General features: G+C 36.2%; 1 protein-coding gene across 1 annotated transcript in view; it reads left to right on the top strand.

Annotated features, from left to right (window-relative positions):
* ADGRB3 (adhesion G protein-coupled receptor B3) overlaps positions 1 to 22,487 on the top strand; it is a 626,535-nt gene that overhangs the window by 471,790 nt on the left and 132,258 nt on the right. Inside the window, exons 18-19 of the mRNA XM_016195549.2 lie at positions 17,660 to 17,786; positions 19,359 to 19,462. Of these exons, the coding sequence (XP_016051035.1) occupies positions 17,660 to 17,786; positions 19,359 to 19,462 (231 nt within the window). The remainder of the gene's footprint in view (positions 1 to 17,659; positions 17,787 to 19,358; positions 19,463 to 22,487) is intronic.

Here is a 22,487-nt window from a genome sequence, read left to right on the forward strand (position 1 = left end):
GCAGATGTCTCATCCCAGAGGGGCCTCCCTAAAGACCACTTTAGACCCCTTTGGAGACAGCAGCAGTGTGGTCCCCCTTGCACAGACCAGCCCTCCGGAGGCCCAGTGGGAGTCCTGGCAGCAGTCACTAAGAAGGGAGGGTGGCTTATCAGTACTGTACTGAAGGCGAGGTCTGAGATAATGACTGGCCTCTTTACCTCCCTCAAGTCTCTAAGACACATCTGCACAGTGCTTGCAATAAAATGTATACAGGGGAGGAAAAGATTTGCATGAAGAAATAGGCAGTGCACAAAATAAAACTGGCAAACCTGGTCTTGAGATCTGCTTTTCCTGTCCCTTACTCCTGATTGTTACAGTCGTAAATTATCTATAGTTCAGGAACATGGCTGGTAAGCAAGGCCTCCTGATACAGCAGGAATGCGCTGTTCTGTGCAGGGTGGCCGGGCTGCAAAGGAAAGGAAGCGTGTCGCCCACTTTCCCCAAGGCTGCAGCACATCTCAGCTCCCGTCCCGCAGGACCTAGGATTTGGCTGAAAGATGCAGTGGGAGATGGATGGTTTGGTGTTAGAGTGTTTTCTCCTTTGTGCTGGAAGGATGATTAAAAGCCCTGGTTTGCGTCTCTTCGAAGCCCACTTGGCTGTCAGGTGGAAGAGTTCTCTGTCGAGTTCCTCCTGAGGTGCATCTAAGAGTAAGATTTGAATCTGGCAGAATTAAGAATAATATAACTGTAGCCCTTTTCTCCCTCTTATCCCTTTGAAGCTAGATAGTCTTTTAAAAAAATACATTTGATGGGGAATTTGGCTCCAAGTATCTAACTCTCACGTACTGATGCAAGGCCCTCTGATGTCCAGCAGATGGTCTCAAGATGCTTCTTTTTGGCAATCAACATAAATATGTTTGGGTGGACACATGAAAACGTTATCTCCATCTGAAAAAAGAAAGATCAAGGTCTTTCAAGACGTACATTGCAAGGCAAAGCAGTCCTTGTTACATTAATATGAAAACATATGTCCAAAGTGGTCCGTAGTACTTACAATTGAATATTTGAACCCATTAATGTCAGGACTGAGTCTGGTACCAAAAGGAGCTCCTCATATTTTAAATAACAGTCCGATCTGAGAATCCATCCATGGTGTTTTTCCATCTTGGAAGCCCCATTCGTGCCCGGATGCGGCATGAACTGCAGCCCTGGGCAGGTGACGTCCTGATGCAGCTGTACAGACGGGAACCGCGTCAGTCTCCACGCTGGCAGCCTGGGCAGAGGAGGAGAGAAGCCGGGTACCAGTGAGCAATAGTCTTTCCTATCTTATCATGTAAGATTTGAAAGAAAACCTAGTTCAGAAGGATATGAACAAATAAATTACCATAAGGACATCTGTAACCTAAAAGAAATTACATGAACCACTGGAATCTAGACAGGGGACCCCAAAAGCAATTTCTTCCTCTTTCCTGTGCTTTCGTGCTTGACTTTCCATAGAAAATTAATTGCCTTTATGGGAGGTTTTGTTCGGCAGGCCTGGTAGCAAAAAAGGAGCCTAATTAGATGAAGATAGCTCAGGAAGGGGCGGGGAGTGGTGATCATTACACAGTGTTGGAGCCAGTGAGAATCTGGGGGGTCACCCACAATGGATTTTCTGTAGCTCTATTCAGTTCTTGGATTTTTCCCCCAAAGCTGCACTTAGTTTATGGAATACCATCACTCTCACTGGGGGGTGCCATGGATTTCGATCAGCATTTGTCTCACGTGATGAAGGTCCAGAAACCACATTAATCATCTAAAACTACTGCTCCAGAATGTGCTTATGATACTTCTGTGGCTGAATTTGAACCTGTGTCTCTACCTGGGAATGGCCACAGTTAAATCCTAGGACATCGAAGATACAGTTAATACAGAAGTTGGGACATAAGTCATTTGTTTCTTTGTCGTAAAACTGCAAAGTTGGAAATTGTGCAAAATAAATTTAACGCGCTGCCCTGAGAATAAACAATTTTCATACCAGTCTTCCCAACTGTATTCTCAATAGGAAAATTTCTGATTTCCTGGGGGTTTTCTGTGTATCCTAGGATAGCTGGCAGCAAAAATCAGTTGTTTGTATTGTGGAACATTATGTTGATGTCTGGTTCTCTTTGGAGAACTCGGAGTCCTCTTCTTCAGATGAAATTGACTTCAGTGGCAGACACCATGTGACAACTATTCTCTATAAAATCAATTAGCTAAATATGGAAGCCATTTTCATACTTTAAATTAAAAAAATAGCCTTGTCTATGATTAAGAAAAAAGAAAACCACAGGAAAACTGCAGGACACAGTGACACAAGTGGAGTCTGCAACTTGGCTAAAAGATTATGTAACTCGTGGGTAAATGTGCATGGTGTCCTCAGTTTTGTGACCGAATCAGTAGGCAAAATTTAAAGTAGTGGTTGAACCACTTCATTATCCATGTGGATTATTAATGTTCACATCTTGAGAGATAACTTGAGCTGTACTTTCTTGTCACCGAGAAATAAATGTCAAAATTCCCTGAGATCCTGCAGCCTTTACCTAATAAAAATAAGAGTACAGCATATATTGTGCTATACGTTTAATGTGCATTATAGTAATGGGTCCACAGCAGTCAGGAATGAGATATGAAGATGGGAGAGGAAACCCAGGTTTTATATTAGCGATGCTATATTAATTATGACAGATAAGGTTTTCCTATTATGAGCCTCATTTTTAAGATGCTTGAAACTTTCCCACAGGAATTTTTCTTGTGACAGGTTTTTTTGGGTTTTTTCCCCTTTTTTGCCTTATAATGAAAATAAGGAGATTGGTTTTTAATGTTTTTGAAAGACTTTATCTGGGAATAAAACTGGTTTTCTATCCATTAGAACATTTTTTTATGTACTTTTACTTTCTGAAGCCTCAAAACAAATAGCTTTTTAATGACCTTCAATCTTGTCTTCAGTGAAGAAGTTTAGTGCCTTTGGTGTATCACGGAAAGTTTGATTTGCAAATAATTAAATTACAAGCATTATCCAGAGCTTCCTCTGCAAATGATCGTGTCCCCAATTAGCAGTTAGCCCACTGCACCTTGCAAATGAGGGGAACTTGCAATTAGTGAGTCGGTTCCTGAAAATTGGCCACTGTTGGAATGTGCATGTTGCAGATACAGTGTTTGTACATGCTGACAAGGAAGCCAGAGCTGAAAACTGTTGGACTCTGGCATGGCACAGTCCACTGGAGGTGAGCTCTGCTAACAAAGAAGGGAGCAGTATCAAGCTGAAACAGTAGTCAATGGGATCTCCTTTCCTTTCAGATCTCACTCAGACACAATCACCTCATTCTCCGAGCACAACAGATTGAGATCCACTCAGGAGACACAGGGTTGAGATCCAAAACACAAAGGCCTTGACTGCTCATTAACATGTTAATTAAGCCATGGAGGGTTCAGAGCTGTCCTTCAACCGTGCATTTTCACCGCTTGCTTTATTAATGTTTTAAGAACCCATAGTGCCAGAGAGGCAGCAGCAAGATAGGGAGATAAAAGGCACATTTATTTAAATACATGGCAACATATGTTTCTTTAAATGCCAAGCTTTTAAAAAGTGGACTCGGGCAGCTCCCCTTTGTCACTGGAACAGTAGGCATGCCTCGGCAGATTCTAACTGTATAGTTTTGGGCATTTTCTTAACTGGAGGTGAGGATGAATGAGCTGTATGTAAATCTCCACACTATACATGAGGAAAGCGACTATGTTTAGCTTCTCATCTTTGAAATCCCTATGCCTAGTACTGTCCGAAGCACCAAAAAAGCCTCTAAAATATGTTACATAAACTTACAGTGTATGAGGTTAAAGCAAAATTTTGTATTCTCCAAATTCTGAAAGTCAGTGTTGTAGGGTGTCTAAATCAGAACCTAAAAAGCCTTCATTTTACCTACCCTTAAATTCATAGAGTACTGTCTTTTCAGTTTTTCAATCAGAATTTAAACATCAACTTAAGCATTAAGCACCATTAAGCAATGAACTTAAAAAAGCCACGTTATGTGGTTCATTCAAAGATACTCCTGTCTCTCTCTGATCCATTCTGTGTGTGTGTGTCATTGAGGAATTAAGCCCAGGCTTCCATTGCTACTTCTGGTCGAGTTGCCTTGTGTCAGGAGTGTAATCTGGTAAATGACTGGCCAGGTGGGTGGTACAAAGGAGCCTTAGAACAGTGTTTTCTCTGTGAACACTTGTCAGAAGTAGCAGCTACTTACCTAACCTCTTTCTGCTTTGTAGGATGTGAGTAATTTATGGACTCCCACAAAAGAGACTTAACTTCCACTGCCCTCAAAGCTGAAAGTTTGTAGAAATCACTACATTTTTGTAATTTTACATGTTGTTACTATTGGCCATACTTCTCAGGGCATTTATTTTAAATACTCATGATTTCCAAAGAATGTACTTTGAATGGGAGGTTTTCATTGATAATTTCTTGGTAATGATGGTGTTTAGGAGATAGAAAGATTACCTCCTTTACATTTCATGTCATGGGTATGCCATGGATTCCTTCCCTGGTCATGTATACTTTTTCTTCTGATGTTTCACTAACCACCAGTGCCTTAAAAACAATATGCGATTTAGCTGTTGGTTGTGTGGCTGTGTGACCCCAGAGAGATTCGCTAATCCAGGGTCTGTTTCCAGTTCTTAAACTCTTTATAGTAACAACAACGGCAACAATTAATGATGAAGATCAATTTGTATCATTTTTTTCTTCTTCATGTAGGATATTGATGACCTTATTTCTTTAAACCTTGGATCTTCCAAACCTCGACTCTGGTGTTTCCTCTTAAGCCTGGAAAGTTGTGGTGTCGCCATAAGAGAGATAGTCTTTAATGGATGACCTTATTCATGTCACTGAACTTCTCTGACATAGTTTTTATATATGATCATCATAGTATATTGCATTTATATAGAAATTTTAACTTTTAGGGAAATTATTTTCATTCCCATTAATAACGCCTGGCCCCTATAACTACTAAATAAATAGTGAGGATATCCATTTTCTTGAGTTTTATCAGCATAATAATCCTATAAGATAGAATATGCAACATTTTATCAGTGAGGACACTAAGTCACAGGTTAGGCTAGGGATTTCCCCTAGATAACAGCACTCTGGTGGTGATGCAGCTGAAACCGTGAGCCACGTTTCCCAGTTCCAGATCTGTGACTTAAGAAAAGAAAATCAAAAAAAAAACCACTATATGCAGGATAAAGATTCTTGTTTTCTCATGGATGCTATAGATGATGTAATGGGAAGAAAATTGGCAAGCTCTTTTGAAACTAGTCACAAGCAAATGTAAGTGTAATTTAAATAAGACAAAAAAGAGATGGAAGGCATTTTATTTAGTGTTTACTGAAGCCATTATAAAGTTTGATTCGGTGCATGTGCATATCTCTGTCATCAAGTAGGTACAAAATGTTTGCACCATGGCTTTTATTGAGTGAACCTTTTCACTTTAAGCACTGCAATGCTGGGATATTGATTAGTTTTAAAGAATTCAATAGTTGCAAATGAGTGATATTGGGGCTGATACAAGATTAGTTAGTTGATAAATATATGACTATGAACCACTTGATTGATGTGAACAGATTTTCTTAGTTTATATTTTAATTGAATCCAGTTTTTCATGTATAGGCCACTTCATCTAATTTCTGTTTATAGACAGCAATACTCTGTTCTACCACTCCAATCATGTTTATTATCTTTCTCCTAATGTCCAGTTTCCCAAATAATGCATAATACACTGAGGAAGTGAGCAGAGATACATTTCCCAATATTCCAGGCTCCCGTTTGCAGAGTTTCGAGCATATCATATCATCCAAATAATCATTGAAGATACGTAATGTCCAGTTATTTCTCATTTTTGCATTTTATATGTAAGCAGTAGTGAATCATATTTTTTGAAATATGATTAGCTCAGGATTTAAAATTTCTATTTCTTGAAACTAACTTGGATATCTAAATTGCATATTCTTACCTTTATCCCAGAAATAAAGCATCAGAATTTTGAGTGAATTAAATTTTCAACCTCTCATTGATGTCTCAGTTTCGCATCTCAACAGTACATTGTGGAGAACTGTTCTCAGTTTGGGTTAAGACTGCAGCCATGTGCTCACATTTTTAACTTAGGAAATAGCTAACCTGTGACCCAGTGCCAAAAACTTGACTGGGTCATTCTACAGCCAGGCCACATCATAATTATAATTTTGAATGGAATGCGAAAAAATAAAGTTGAATAATACAAACAGCTCTCCAAGGTGCTTACTCAGTGATTCTACTGTTGAAAGTTTTTGTGCCAGGGTTTTAGTCTATAGAAAACTGTTGGGAATCATAAGGGTATCTTTTTTACAATATTTTACAAAACATTTTTGGTAGATAATGTTTAGCACTGTAGTGATTTGACTCAGAGGTGTTAGGAACTATGGAAGAAATCACAATTGTCATCATATCTTCCCAAGATACACAGTTTAAACTTTTAGGGAAAACAGTAGACCTTCCATCTGTAGGCTTATGATGATATGCTTTCATATAAATCGTCTTTCTACTGGGTCTTCTACAAAATAATGATGACCATTGTAAGTCAGTGGTTAAATATCAATTTGCAAAGTCTGTCTTAACACTACAAATCTTCTGGGTTGATTACTTATATAACTTCAGCAAAAGATTACATAAAATTACCTCCTTGCTAAAACATGGAAAATAATAAAAATGAGCGTCAGTCTATGAGTCCAATGATTATTAATTCAGTGCACCATAATGCTGCTGAAGTGTAAGAGAAACTATTTATATGCTACAAAATGACTTCTGATATCCAAGAATAAAAGGCTCAGAATCCATCTGAAATTAGAACTCTCCTATATCCCTAAATCACATATAAATACATATACATTTTAAAAGCTATATACAGGTTTTCTTAAATGTTATCTTCTTTAGTTTTCTTATAAGGGGACTATATTGGTTTAAGTTATAAAAGCACTTAAGAAATATCCATTTCCTACAAATAAAGGTTATAAAAGAATTAATCTTCTGGTAATCATATGTTAGCTTGATATTATTTCATACAATTTTTTTTTCTGACTCTCAAAACTTTTTCTGATTATAGAGGTAATGTAGTCATATGGGGGGAAAAACCTCAGATGTACAAAAACTATAAGGGAGCAAAAAATAACACCCATCATTCAATATCCTGAGACAGTACTGTTAATTATTTTATCACATATATTTCCAATATTTTTTCTATGTGTATTCTACACATTTGGAATCCTCACAAAAGGAATATGAAACTAAAGCATTAGGATCAGGAAATTAATTTTAAAGTGAGTTAATTTTAAATTGGTGAAATCTTGGGTGCATGTTGTTTTATAAATTTTATAATGATCTAGCCATATCCCAGGACTGGCTTTGAGTCCAGATTATCTGAGAACTAGTGTGGAAAATAACATACAAAAGTAGGTTTACAGTTGTGAGTACATGAAACACAGAATTTATTCTTGTATTATTATTTATTATTATATTATTTTCCATACAAACAACTGTAAGCCTGCTTTTGCCCCACCTTGTATGTTTTAATTTGCTCTATTTTATTTTGGTAATCCCTTTTTTCAGGGTTGTGCATCTCAGCTGTTGTACATTATATCAAACTAAAGATTGGTTACCAGTCCAGATAAACAACTTTTTAAAGGGGGAAATATCCAAATAGAATGAATTATTTTGTGATTTTGAGAACACTCAGTGTTGACAGCATTTTAAAGTCTTTTTAAAAGAAATAAGTGGGGGGGGGGGCAGGGGACGAAGGCTTGTCCTTACCTACACTCACAAATGACTACAGAAGTCTTTCTTAACCTTGTTATATACAGAACCAAAGTGTGTTTTGTATTTTGTGATTTTTATTAGTCACACCATAAAAATTTTGGAAAATTTCTGAGGAAAAAGGACTAACATGATATAAATGAAACTTTATTCTTGGATTTTCTTCTATTTTAGTGAAAGGAATAATGTTTTGCCCTTAGAGTTTCAGTACAAGATTTTTGGTCTCTCCATCTTCTAATATCACCATCCTTATCAGTTCTCTGAATCATTTTGTGGAACTTCTGTCTCATCATTGCTACATCCTGTATAATCTCTCTTCATAGACTCATTAGGGCTGCATTGGAAAGTATTAGGAGATTCATTCCTATCTGAAAGCAAAAACATAACTGACAAAATTTTGCTTTTCTGTACTATCTGACTTACATGCAATCTTTTTCCTTCCGTTGTTAAATTCTTTGCTATTACAAGGTTCCTTTTTTAACTTTTAGAAATCTAGTTTCAGTCTGAGCCCTTTTCTGAAATCGTTCTCTTGAAGGTTCTCAATGCCCACAATGACCATTCTCAAACTACATTTTTTATTATTCTTCTCGTTATTACTATTTTTTATTTCTTTGATGAATCACTTTTCTTTTATGAGCTCCTCCCCACTTGTTTTCTGTGAGGTTTTAATTCCCCAAATACTGTCACCCTCACAGAGAACAGAGGAAAGGGAATCTGCTTTGAAGTCGCTCAGACTTGGGCTCAGTTCCTGGCAGAGCTTCTATCAGCTGAATGGCCTTAGGAAAATCACAGTCTCTTGTTTCCATTTATTTCTTTTAAGCATATAATAATAAAGCCAAAGGTAGGCAGTCCAGGGCTTGCATGGATGTTACACAGATTGAGATATCCAGGCAACTTCCAACTCCAGGCTCTTTCATCTCTAGGGTCCTCATGATTCTGCATGGAGGTAGGAATTAGCTCTTTGGCTCAATTTTCTTATCTGTGAAAATGACAATAATACCTACCTTGATATTTTGTTTTAGGATTTTAAAAAATTGTATTTAAAGTATCTACCACAGTACCTAATATTGAGTAGACACTCAATGAATGTTAGCTGTTATTTTCATTAGTGTGATTATTATTTGCCTATTGACTAATTAATGATGGCAGCTTGCATATTTTAACCTTTAATTATTAATAAATCATGGTGCAGATATTTATACATATTTATAACCCAGTAAATTGGCTTCCTTAATGTCAGTCCTTCCCATAGTTCTTCCTACTTTATTTCCAATTTAAATACAACAAAAAACATACTTTGCTCACTTTCTTATCTGTTTTTTATTTTTATTTTTTTGCCATTGAATTGTAGGAGTTTCTTATATACTTATGATATTCACCTTTTATGAGACACATGATTTGCAAGTATTTCTTCTGTTTTATAGCTTGCCTTTTCATTCTGATCATTGCTTCCTTTGCTGTGCAGAAGCTTTTCCTTTTGATATAGTCCACTTGTCTGTTTTTGCTTTTGTGACCTGTACTTTTGGAATGTCATTGTCAGGAGCTAGGGGGAGGGGGAAATGGAGAGTTTCTCTTCAACAGGTATGACATTTCAGTTGTGCAGGATGAATGGGTTCTAGAGATGTGCTGTACAAATTGTGCTTTTAGTCTGTACTTTACATATAAAAGTGGTTAAGAGGATAGATCTCATTTTAAGTGTTCTTACCACAATTTAAAAAGTAAATAAATAAATAAAAATATAACTGGCAATAAAACAGGTGCTACCTTTCTTGCAAATGATGTTTAATGCCCCTTAAGAGTAATGTATTTTTGGTTTTAATGTCTTTTATGACAGAGAGGCAGTGACACTACACCTGCAAGATAATTTCCATGGAAGCTCTTAAGTTCCAAATGGCAAAGTGGAAACATAATGCGTCCACAAAACAACCTAGCACAGTGCTTGGTTGTTTATTCAGCATCATATTAGATGCTGAATAAATATGTTATAGAAATAAATTAATTAATGATGTATGGAAATTTGACTGTATCTGGTCAAAATCTATATTTGGCACTTGTTCAACAGACACTTATTAAGCACTTACTGTGTGTCAAGCACTGTTTTAGGATCTGAGAATTCTGAAGTGAGCACAAATAACATCCCTGTCCTCATAAAGCTTACATTGTAGTAAGCAAAGATAAGCTGAAAGTTAATTTAAAACTACATATATAATATATCAGATGTGATAAGTGTTATCAACAGATCAAGGTAAAGGTAAAGGGCATGTGGCAAATTCTTGGAAAATGTACTAGTCATTATATAACAAACAACCTCAAAGCTTAGTGGTTTAAAACAACCATTTTATTTGCTCACAATTCTATGGTTTAGCTTTTTGGTTGAGTTCTCATCTGGAGTCATTTATGAGGCTGTGGTCATCTGACCATTCAACCTGGGACTGGATGATCTAATATGACTTCGCCTGCATGGCTCGTAGTTGGTGCCAGCCTCTCATCCTCAATGAGGCTCATCTCGGCTACCTCCTATGATAGCAGAATTTCATGATGAGAGTGGAAATTCTTGAGGCCTAGTCTCAGAAGTCACATAGAACTTCCACTGCATTCTGCTGACCAGATCAAATCACAAGGCTTACTAAAGTTCAGAGGAAGGGAAAATGAACTCCACTTCTTGGTGAAAAGAGTTTTAGAGAATTTGTGCCCATTTGTAACCTACTACAGATGGAGAGTTACTATCTTATAGTGGATAATCAGTGACATCTCTGGTAGGATGACATAAGGGCAGAAACTTCCATGATGTGAGGGGCATACTCCATGTGATTATCTTTGAGGAGTGCATCCTGGGCCAAGGTCATTGCCAGCACAGAATGCCAAGACAAAAAACAAGAAGCTCAGTGTGGTTGGCAATGATGGACAAAGGCAAGTGTGTTAAGAGATCAAGGTAGAGAGGAAAGATAGGCCAAGTTGTATAGGTCCTTATATGCCATTATAGGGGCTTTGTTTTTCACTCCAAGCGAGATTGGAAGAACCATTGGTAGAGTTTTGAGCAAAGTGACATGATTTAATATATGTGTCAACAGGATCTCTCTGGCTGCTGTGTTGAAACTGAACATCGGGGTAAGATGGCAAGAATAGAGCCTAGTAAAGAGATTTATCCAGACGAGAGATACTGATGACTTGGAATATAAGGATAGAACTGACAGCATTTTTCTGGAATAATTTTTAGGCAGAAAATAGTTTTGGATTATGTAAAGTTTTCTCAACCAGATTGTTAGCTTCTCTAAGAAAGAATTTATGTTAAATTTTTTTAATGTGCATCTTCTACTTTGGCATTTGAAAAACACTCTCCAAATACTTATTGACTGGTAAGTGAAGACTCAGGCCTTGCTTCTAGGTTGAACATAATCACTACAGGATGCTTCAGAGTTCAGCTTCAAATGATTTTTGAAGACCAAAAGCAATTAGATGAGCCTATTAAGACCCATTGATGCTCTTCAGATTGCATTTCTGCTATATGCTCGAGGACAGCAAATGAATTAGGGCTGAGACTATCTGGATCCAGCAGTATTAAAAGTCATCCCTTGAAATGTAAATAATCATTAAATTAATTGAATACACATTTATCATTAAGTTCCCACTAAGTGAAAAGCAGTATTATCAGAGATTCAAAGTCAAACGATACAGTTCTCAAAAGCATTAATTTAGTGTGGCATGGGAGTGCTCATTTTGTAAAAATGAGGAAAGTGAGGTGAATTTATCAACCAATATTCTAGTTTTTGGATGAGTCTTAGGCACAAAGGTGTTTGGGGAAGATCTAAGTGTGGTGTGTTCCTGAATCTAGTTCATTTCTAGGTAACAAATTGGAGATTAGTGTTATGGGATGGACGGGCCACTATTAATTCCAGGCCCAGCATAGTGGACAATGAGGAAGGGTTCTTCCTGGTGATAGCAAAGTACCTGTTTCTGAATTTCATCCCAATGAATGAAGTATATGTGCTTTACATTGGTGTTACTTTGTTATAGTTATATACAGGGATTGACAAAAGTAGGTTTATAGTTGTAAGTACACAAAAGTTTATTTTGTATTATTATTTATTTATTTGTATTTTTCTATATGAACAACTGTAAACCCACCTCTCTATGTATGTCCGTATGTGTATACACACACACACACACACACGCATACACTAGTATGTAATACTATGTACATGCACTAGTATGTAATACTGTATAGGCATGGTAATTGATATAATATTAACTTTGAATCTCACAATTGTCCATTGAATTAAAATACAAAGGATATCATTTTTAGAAGGAAAAGAGAACTTTAACTCTTACCTAGTTTCTTGTTTTCATAATTTGGAATTTAAACTTTTGTATCACATTAAACAGTAAAGGATCTCACAAGAGAGGTGGAAGATGCTTGATGTCATTAAAAATTGGCATAAAATCAATGTTTTCCTTTAACGTGGCATAGGGTATATCACTTTAACCAAATAAAATGTAAATCTGGAGTCTATCTTTTTTATTTTACTGTGTTTCATTTTTTCCATCACCACTTATCCCCTCTATACCGTCCCCCCCCACCCACGCCCCTCTTCCCTGCAGTCACCACACTATTGTCCATGCTCATGAGTTCTCTCTCTTTTTTTTCTTTTTTTGCTCAATCCCTCCACTCCCCCCAATACTTCCCCAACCACCACAGCTGTCTGCCTGCTCTCTATCCATGAGCCTGTCTCTATCTTGCTTGGTTCAGCTTGTTTATTAAATTTCACATGTGAGTGAGATCATGTGCTACGTGTCTTTCTCTGACTGGCTTATTTCACTTAGCACAGTACTCTCCAGGTCCATCCATACTGTCGCAAAGGGTACAAATTTCTTCCTTTTTACAGCAAAGTAGTATTCCGTTATGTAAATGTACCTTTTTTTACCCACTCATCTACTAATGGACACTTGGGCTGCTTCCAAATCTAGGCTATTGTAAATAATGCTGCAGTGAACATAGGGCTGCATACATTCTTTCAAATTACTGTTTCATGTTTCTTCTGAAAAATTCCCAGAAGTGGAATCACTGGGTCCTAAGGCAGTTCTATTTTTAATATTTTGAGGTAACTCTATACTGTTTTCCACAGTGAACTGCATCAGTCTGCATTCCCACCAACAGTGCAGAAGGGCTCCCTTTTCTCTGCATCATCACCCACACTTGTTGTTTGTTGATTTATTGATGATAGCCATTCTGGCAGGTGTGAGGTGATATTTCTTTAGCTAACTTTATCTATGGTTAATTCATACTTTGTTAAAACTATGACACCAGTGCCACAATGTTTGCAAGTGTGAATAGGCACAATGTTCAGATCTTATAGCTTCATAGGACATATTCATTGCATTCTGTTTTAAAACAAGCGACGATTAAAATTTAGCATTAAAAAATCTCTAATTTGAAAATGAGAAGCCCAGCTTTCTTTCTCACTCTGTGACTTAAAAATGTTTCCTAAATTCATGGTACTTCACTTTCCTCATCTGTAAAATTAAGTGGTTGGGATAGATCAGTGGTTCTCAACCCTGGCTGCGCACTAGAATCATCTGGGGAGCATTAGAAAAGTAATAATTCCCAGGCCCCATTCAAGGTTTAATATTTAAAGGTCTCCACGTAACTTTAATGTACAGCAAGTGTTGAAAACCAGTGGGCTAGATGATCACTAAGGTTACTTCCAGCAAAACTTTCTAATCTTATGATTCATTATGTTTAGATATAGTAACAGTTGCTAGAGATAACAATGTTTTCAGTATTTGCAGTGTCCTTTTAGTTTTTGAAATTACCCTCAAAGACTATTTCTACTCAAAACTGAGAATGCCTTATCTGTACTCCAAAAATATCTATATTTTGAGAATAATTTGAAACAAGAGCCATATATATGTCATTTTTGGGGGGTGTAACATGCATTAAAATAGCATAGATTTAACTAATTCTTAGAATTAACACTGATATGGTTGGGAAACAATTACTTTCAGTATGCATATGTTGTAAGGATAGTATACTAAGAATTGTGTGTGAAATTTTTAAAATTGCTGTTGTAGGTATTTTGATTTTGAATAAATGAGAGATGATAAACCTCCAAAGAGATAATAAACCTCCTAAAGTGTACATGTTAATCATAACAAGTACTTTACACATTGATTTATTATGAAGCAGAATAGACAGTTTTTAAAAAGACTGATTCAAGTGGAATATTAGTTGTGTTTGTGTTTCAAATGATGTTTGATTTTTTGAAACACTTGAAATGTGTCAGAATAGGATTTGCTCTCAGTTTTTTACTAAACAACTTTTCATTGGAGTTAACAGATAATTTTTCCTTTAAGCTTAAATACTAGAAAATATAGTCACATGCTATATTATTTAAAGTTCCTATAAAATCAATAACCCAACTGTGTACTCAGATCCACACAAAAAACTATGTAGATTCTTAGGAAGTTGGGGAAAGACCTCAAGTAAACACTAAGTTGAGAAATAATGGATTTTGTGTCTCATATTTTTACACAGTTTTGTGCTTGTGGGTATGTACTTTTGAACACTTGGGACAGGCAGACTCTCTTCTTCTTTTAGCCAGTCTAATAATAGGTAGACAGAGAAGTCAGATGACAGCTAACAAGGGGGAATGTAGGTGTAACCAACAAAGAATATGCTGGTTGTATGGAATTTCTGCAGGCCTAGTTATTTTGGAAAAAAAGTTTAATGCCCAGAAAAGACACTATGGAAAAGAAATATGTGATTTTCAGTATAATTTGTATGTATCATTTATTCTGTGTTTGACATAGTCTGTTATGCTTATTATCTTTAATGTTCATACTTATTTCATTGTATTTTTTTGCCCTATTGATGACAACCTAAACTTAATAACTAAGAATACTTTACAATCATTAATTACAGCACACAAAACTATGACATTGGGAGAATAATAGTCCACGTGTTTAAAAAACCTTGTTGTGTACAGACTGGGGAAGCTGTTTTGCTTTACGTTAGCCCTACAACATCTCAGTTTGCTTCACAAGGTCTCACTGAAATCAATCGGACACATGTACCATGCTTGCAAAGAATTTTATATAGTAGGAATAAGCTATGAAATGTTTGAAAATGCAGGTGGCGGGTACTCTAGGTTTTGTGATGATAGTGACATGTATGCTAGTGATTTAAAAACTACTTTATAAGAGTGTTATATAGTTTAAAAGTATCAAGAGGTTATATGAAACAATATTAAATTTAGCATCAGAATGGCACCACATTTCTTATTACTCAACTCTCAGGAGTGACCAAATGTAGAAATTGGTAGTTAACACCTTACCATTTAAGAACTTCTCTCCTACTCATCTGCTCCAAATTCTGGGGCCCTTATCAGATGCATTTATCTGTTGCATTATTTTGTGTGTGGTTGTTTTTTTTGGGGTTTTTTTTGGGAAAGAGCACATGGAGCTGTACTCAGTCATTTATATTATTATCCATTAGTTTAATCAGATAAAGTCAACAAAGCTAATAATTCTAAAGAAAGGTGTAGACAGAGGTTATGTAGCCTCAGGAAGGTACACATGCATGGGGGATGAGTGGCATTAGAAGTATTTCATGCTGCAGGGAGTGAAAAACTAAAACATGGAGCCCAGTGGCACTTCCCAACTTTGCCTAGGGATTGGCCAGCTCAGCAAAGCAACCATCATACAAAGTAAAGTAAATTGACCTACTTTTCTAAGGATGTCATATAAAATGTACATGATCTTTAGAGTCTAGCAATTTTTTATCGAACGTAGACTTTATGTCAGACAGCCAAAGTTTAGTGATGCTAACATTTTTTTGAGGAAACCAACTTTTTACCTGGGTATAAATATATAACTTTGTCTTATAAGAGGTCTTATTTTCAGTGGAGTTTTCTCCTTGTTAAGACTTTGAATTGGTTTATTGGTTATAACCACATAATGTGAAACTTGTAAGCACTGGACTCCATCTTGAAAGCACAGATACTGCATTAAAGCAAAGCTGTCATCCAGGATGAATTATGCAGAACTTATGTTTTAAAATGTGTCAGATTCTCTCAAATGTACTTTTCTTCTTTATACTCTAATCACTTAAGATAAATGTTTTTTCATTTGGCCTTAACTGTTTGTCACAAGAAGAGAAGAGACAGACAGCTAATGAAATAAATTAAAGTGCTGCTAAGGGTAGGTAGAAGTGGAATTTAATACTGTTGTATTTGGTTGAAGAGATAACTTATTTTTTTTAATTTGGCATAGTGGTATGACATAATGAGAAAGAAAAAGAGACCAAATTTTGAATTGGCTAATACTTAGGAATAGTTAGATGAATTTAGGTATAATTTTTATGTAACTCTCCCCAAATACAGTGTATTCTTAAAATAAGTTATAATTAAGAGTATTTGAGTCATGAATATTAATACCTTAAATCATGAATATTAAAAAGATATTGCTTCTAGACACCAGAAAGAGATTATGTGAATTATATCCCATAGCTCGACTTGGGAGCCCAACTGTCACAGAGCCGCCTCTCTCATTCAGATCTCTCAGAAATAGACCGTGTGCATATTTAGCCCAATAGCTTTAGGCATTCAGAGATGAAGTAGGTGAAATCAAAAGTACCATATCAAAATTAACGTCAAGCCATGTGTTATCCTCTTTGAGTTTTAGAGCAATTTTAATGCACACAGCAACTTGGTTTGAAATTTAAACGCACACAGGTTTGCTAGTTGGAGAGTTTCCATGCCTGGGGGCGGGGAGCTGACAATTGGTGCAGTCAGTATATTACACGTGGAACGAAAATGAAGTGGATTGGTTAAACTCAGTAACTTTTTTTTTTCTTTTCTGCCTCTTCCTGTGGAGTAGCTTAGCTAGGGGAGGGCAGGTTCTTCCCCCACTCCCCCCCCCCCCCCCCCACTAAGAAGGTGTAGGTCGATACCATTTTTATTGTTCTGCTGGGGTGGGAAATAAACCACATGCTTTAAAATTTTGAATGGCTACACCAAAGAGAAAACTGAAGCAGGCCCTCTTTCCCCATCCTACCAGACTTTGGGGGTGGGGGTATTGTCTAAATGTTCTAGCCTACTCGGGGTTAGCTTCATGCTTCTACCCCAAGGCAAAGAGGGCGGGACAGGGGAAGGAATGTTAAGGGCTTCCGAGATGCTTCGGGCTGCGTGAAGCGTGGAGCAGAAAGCTTATATCAGAAACCCACCCTTCCCCTGGATACCAGGCATAAGCAATGAGAATCTGAACCAGCTGATGCCGCTGCTGCTGTTTCCCCGTTTCCAGGGTGAATTTCTCACAGCAGCTAATTCTAAAGGAAGGAAAAAATCCCTAACCAGCAGCGGAGAAGATCCTATCACCCACCCCAAGCTATATAACCTTTTAGGCAGGCTTTTCAGAGAAATCCGCATTTTAAAAGCAAGCATTCACGATCCAAAAATACGGGACGGGAAGCAGAGCTGCTATGAAAAGCCTCCTTACACTCGGAGTGTTTGAAATGATCCGAGGAGCATAGGAAGCGGCCGCCGCCGCCGCTCGCAGCGGCTGGACGGAGCTAGTCCCGGTTTCAGCACCCTCGGCGCTGGACAGCTCCCTGCACGCGCCGCGCCGCTGCCTGCTTTTTGCAAACGCTCCGCTTTGCCTCACTGGAGATGCATCTAAATTACGTCCTGTTCAACAACAAGTAGATTTTTTTTTTTTTTCCTGTACGGGAATTACAGTAGACGATTCTCTTAATTAAACTGCATTTTCTTCCTTACGGATTTGGCCGTCAGGCGTATTTATCCCGATTTTCCCCCCCACCCCCCTTTGCAGGAACGAGTCTTTGGGAACGTGGTCCACCCAGGGATGTAAAACTGTGCTTACCGATGCATCCCATACGAAATGCTTATGTGATCGTCTCTCTACCTTCGCCATTTTGGCTCAGCAACCTAGAGAAATAGTAAGTAACAAAGGGAAAACACGGCTTTAATGCAAAGGCAGGGACATTGTGGCAAGTGTTTCTCCAGGGAACTGCATTTTAATGGGGACATGGAAAATGTTGCAGGGTGGCAAAATTGGGTTCGTCTCCTCCTTAGCTACAGGAGCTTGGTGAAATGAATTGTAGTTGGTGTGCTGTAACTAAATTCTACTCAATTTTATGTCTTCTAACTTGAAATTTCTGCAGTTTAGTTTTAAGAATGTACTCCAATCATATTACTAATATGCTGCAAACTTTCAGATAAAAATAATTGCCAAGTTAACCTTTATTTTAGAACTGGAAAGCTGTTCTGGGGGAATTTGTGAGGATACTGTTGGTAGCAGAATGAAGACCCCAGACACTACAGCCAAACACATTGCATATCTGCATTGAATATTTTCAGTAAGGGTTTTCTGGGGGTGTCCTTGGGTATTTATATTTTTTAAATCAAATGAAGTTTTCCTGAAAGCATGGACTGTCAAAAACTGTAAGATCATTTCTTAAAAGTATACAGGTTTATAAAGCTAGTTTCTGAAACTGACAGCTGTATAAACTGTCTGAAAGAAAAATATCCTCATCTAATGTATTTTGAAAATTATTAAAATACTGAAAATAAAATAAGTGTGACTTTCTGTTTAAATTTGGCCTAAATATGCACCACTCTTCTTACTTATTTTGATGCCAAAAAAATACCTAATATAATTTAATGTGCATGTCTAAGGTTTGGAACACACTTGATCTTAAAGTGCATTTCTTCAAACTTCCAATATTAAAAATATGAAAAACAACAGATTTCATCAGTTAGTATCATGTTAGTGTCTATGAAAGAAACCTCTCATATTGTGACTGCTTATAATCTTTATATATGTTTTAAAGATATAAGGCTTCTTTTTCAAGGTCATGTATTTAGAGACTGATACAGGCACTGTGAATTATCTCTGAATATTTTGTCCATAGAAAAAAATCACAGAATATATTCTAAGGTCTTGCATTTGAAATTTGATTTTCTACCCTATCCTTAGAGACCAAGGAAGTAAAATGAAATGAGAGAATACTTGACTTAGAACAAAGTTGTCAAAAGTCAGAAAGTTTGAAAAATTTTCAATATCTAGATACCAGATTCAAGTCACATAATGAGTTGTAAATAGGAGAATCAAAGTAAATTTTACCAAAAAACAACATATTGTGAAATATCTGAACTCTAGTTAGCTGAAGAAAAATGAATGCTGATTCCAATTTTAGCTGGAGAAAATTTAATATGTGAATGTTGACCAAGTTACAGTTATTTATGTTAGAAAGCCATAGTGGATAAAATGTCATTATCAAGCATTTAAAACTCTTAAAGCCTTTATTTCTTCACATTAGGGTGGGTGAGCTAGAATTAGTCATTTTAGAGATTGAGAATATGTGAACAGAGTGGTTACTGGGTAATTATCTGGTAACTATAACAACTATCTTGGCTATTTTTGAGTGTTAGGATAGTTTTGCTGAGTTTGAAGTTATTTTAATTTATTTAAAAAATTCTTTTTTTGTTTTCTTTTGTTGAATTTGCAGACCATGGAGTCCTCTGGTACACCTTCAGTTACCCTAATAGTTGGCAGTGGCCTTTCTTGCTTGGCCTTGATCACCCTAGCAGTAGTCTATGCAGCATTATGGAGGTATGTAATCAGTTGATACACTTGAAATGCAATGTCCTGTTTTTCCAAGTTAAATCAGTGAATATAATAACCATTATCATGTCTCCTTTTCTTGATTTACTGGAAAAAGTATCTTTTCTATAGTTATAATTGCTGTCATTGAGCTATAATAAATGAGCGCAATAATAATAAATGTTTACCTAATTTTCTTGTCTGTATTTGCCTATGGTAAGAAGATAAACAAAACACACACACACACACATATACTTTTCTTCCCAATTCAAATGATGGTAGCCTTCAACAAGTTGCTTACCCCCAAGTATGGTATTCTTATACACCAAGTTCAGTCTACGTGTGGTTTCTATCCCAATTGCTGTTCAGCTTGAGAGTTTGATACAGTCAAATTAATTTCTCTGTTATAGAAATATGGTTTCTAAATTCTTATGTTTTAAACACATGCTTTCAGTATGTCCCAGACAATAAGTGAAATCTTCTATAATATTAATGCACAAACATAATACCTCAATGCACTAAAAATGTCTTTGGTTCAATGTTTTGAGTAAGTCAGATTTTGACAAATTGATTAAAAGAAGTCAGAAAAACATATAAACAAGGGTATGCAATTGAAAAAAAATGTGTACAATTTTTGAAATTGCATCTGCTTGCTAGGAAAATTTAGTATTTCTCAGAGATTTGTTTTTCTATTAAAATTAGACCTGTCAAATTTATGTCTACTCACATAATAAACCAGTACATAACCAGTACATAACCAAATGGCCAAACTTCCTAAAGGATTTTAAATTTTTTAATGTTAAACATTTTTATATCCATTTTGATTATTTTTTTAAATGTTCTAAAAAGTTATATTAATAAATAGATAACTCTGTATTATTTCCTGAAAAATTAAAATATTAAAATTCCAAAAGTAGTGAGTCTAGGATTTTGCTTTTCTTTCACTTAAGGTAAAAAATAATTGAATTGAAAAATTAATTACAGTTTAATAAGAAAAGATCATTTTCTTTAACATCCTTTAGAAAAAATCATTGTTCCACATTATATTTTTCACTCCTTTGCAGACAAGAATTGTCCAGGATATTAAATTGTCAAAGATATTAAAATTTTCATTCTTTATATAAAAATAAAATATGTAGACACTCTTGGTCCATTGGCACAGATACGTAACAGAGGTTTTGCTTTCCTGTGAAGTAGTTGTCTGGTAGAGTGTGACAATCTGATAAAGTATTGCCAGTCCCACAAAATGAAGGAAACGCTTGGTCCGGGCATGCATGTCATTGTAGACAACAAAATCCAGAGTTTGGGGCTCAGTCAAATAGGCATTGTTCTGGCAAAAAAAAAAAAAAAAGATAAAACAAGATGGACAGAGGCCATAAAGAAGATAGTTTTCTCTCCCATAGTTGTCTGAATCGCACCTGTAGGAAAATGAAGCAGGGTTTAAGGGTCAGGATACCAGGTAATCATAATAGCAGCATAATTTATACTCATTGAAGTATTTAGAACTAAGTTTCTACTTCGCAGCACTTAGAGTTCAGGCATCAATTCCACCTACTCTTCACCCTCAATACATATAACTAACACTAGCACGAACAGTGCCGATATAAGTGATATGTAAAATCTGTCAAAGAAACACAGGACTAATTAATGCATAGTAAAGTTTTCTTTAATCTAGAAAATCCAGGAAAATCACCTATTACAATAGTTACCTAAGAATTACCAGGATACCTGAAAGGATCTATCAAAACTGGACATGAAACTGAGAAGTATGGAAGAAAGGGCCTAGAAACAACATAAATTTGGATTCCTAGCAGTTAGCGACCATCAACTCACTGTTCACAAGTAGAAGAATTGAAGTAATATTAATAATTTGATAGAAGTTTTAAGACTCATAAATGATCATGTGAATCCGGTAGTATGATGAATTCAATGCATTTTACAAACACAAAATTTGCCTTGTAACATTATGATATGGTAATACTCGTGTTAAGATCCTACTTCCTTTTTTTTCTAATTAAAAAGTTTATTTTCTAAGGATTTGTAATAGACTATTTTGAAATTTGTTGCTTTCCCATGTAGTTCATTAGAAATGTTCATCAAAAAGTTAATACACTAAGTTATGGTCTTTCCATCTACAGATACGTCCTTTTAATCCATGTACATATTGAAATGATGCATTCACAAATTTTGTTTAAAATATCAAACACATTTATAAAGAGTGTTGAAAGTTGAGACATTTTATAGTAGTTTTTAAAGCAATCGTGTGCCTCAGTAATAATGAAAATGGAAACATCTAAAGACTCTTCAGGGCGGTCAGTCTTTGTCTTTTATTACCATGATTTTCCTATTTATGGGGCAAATGATATCACTGAACCCTTTTCGTAATGTCAGCTGTGTGCTTCTGCTGTCATGGAAGCCATTAACATCTGCAGCCCTTAAACTTCCTATGTTACATCTCCCACACACACACACAAAAAAAACTCTCAAAAAATACTCTTAATATTTGATGATGTTTTTTCAGCCTCTCAGCATGTGGGTTATTATATTTTTTAATACTGGTGATGCAGGGACAAGGTTAAGCAACTCGCGAGACCATTACAGTATTGACCCAGGTTAGCCCTATTTGGGTTTGTTTTGCGAAGAAAGGAAATTTTTTTTTAAATAAAAAAAAATTATACTTGTATTTTATTGTTATTCCTGTTTTTGCTTTGCTTTCTCCTCTGAAATGTGTGATGGAATGTGGGACTTCTGCCTAAATATCCCTCAAAGACAGAGAGAAAGAACTTTGATAGGTTTTATCTTCCAAAGAGTGCCTCCAGATCTCTGGCACCCATCTAACATCACACAGGAAAGTCCATACCTGCTGTGGAAAGTGATTTTGTGGGCTGTTAATACAAATTGAACAGTTTCAAACACATAGCAACTACAAGTGTGTCTTTTTGTTACTGTCACTCAGTGATTTACTACGGGGTACAGTAAAGCAAAATAGCTGTTACCCTTTCATGGTAAACAGCTGGTCGAACATTTGATTCTA

The sequence above is a fragment of the Miniopterus natalensis genome, chromosome 5 (assembly GCF_054644295.1).
Source record: "Miniopterus natalensis isolate mMinNat1 chromosome 5, mMinNat1.hap1, whole genome shotgun sequence".
Taxonomy (NCBI): Eukaryota; Metazoa; Chordata; class Mammalia; order Chiroptera; family Miniopteridae; genus Miniopterus; species Miniopterus natalensis.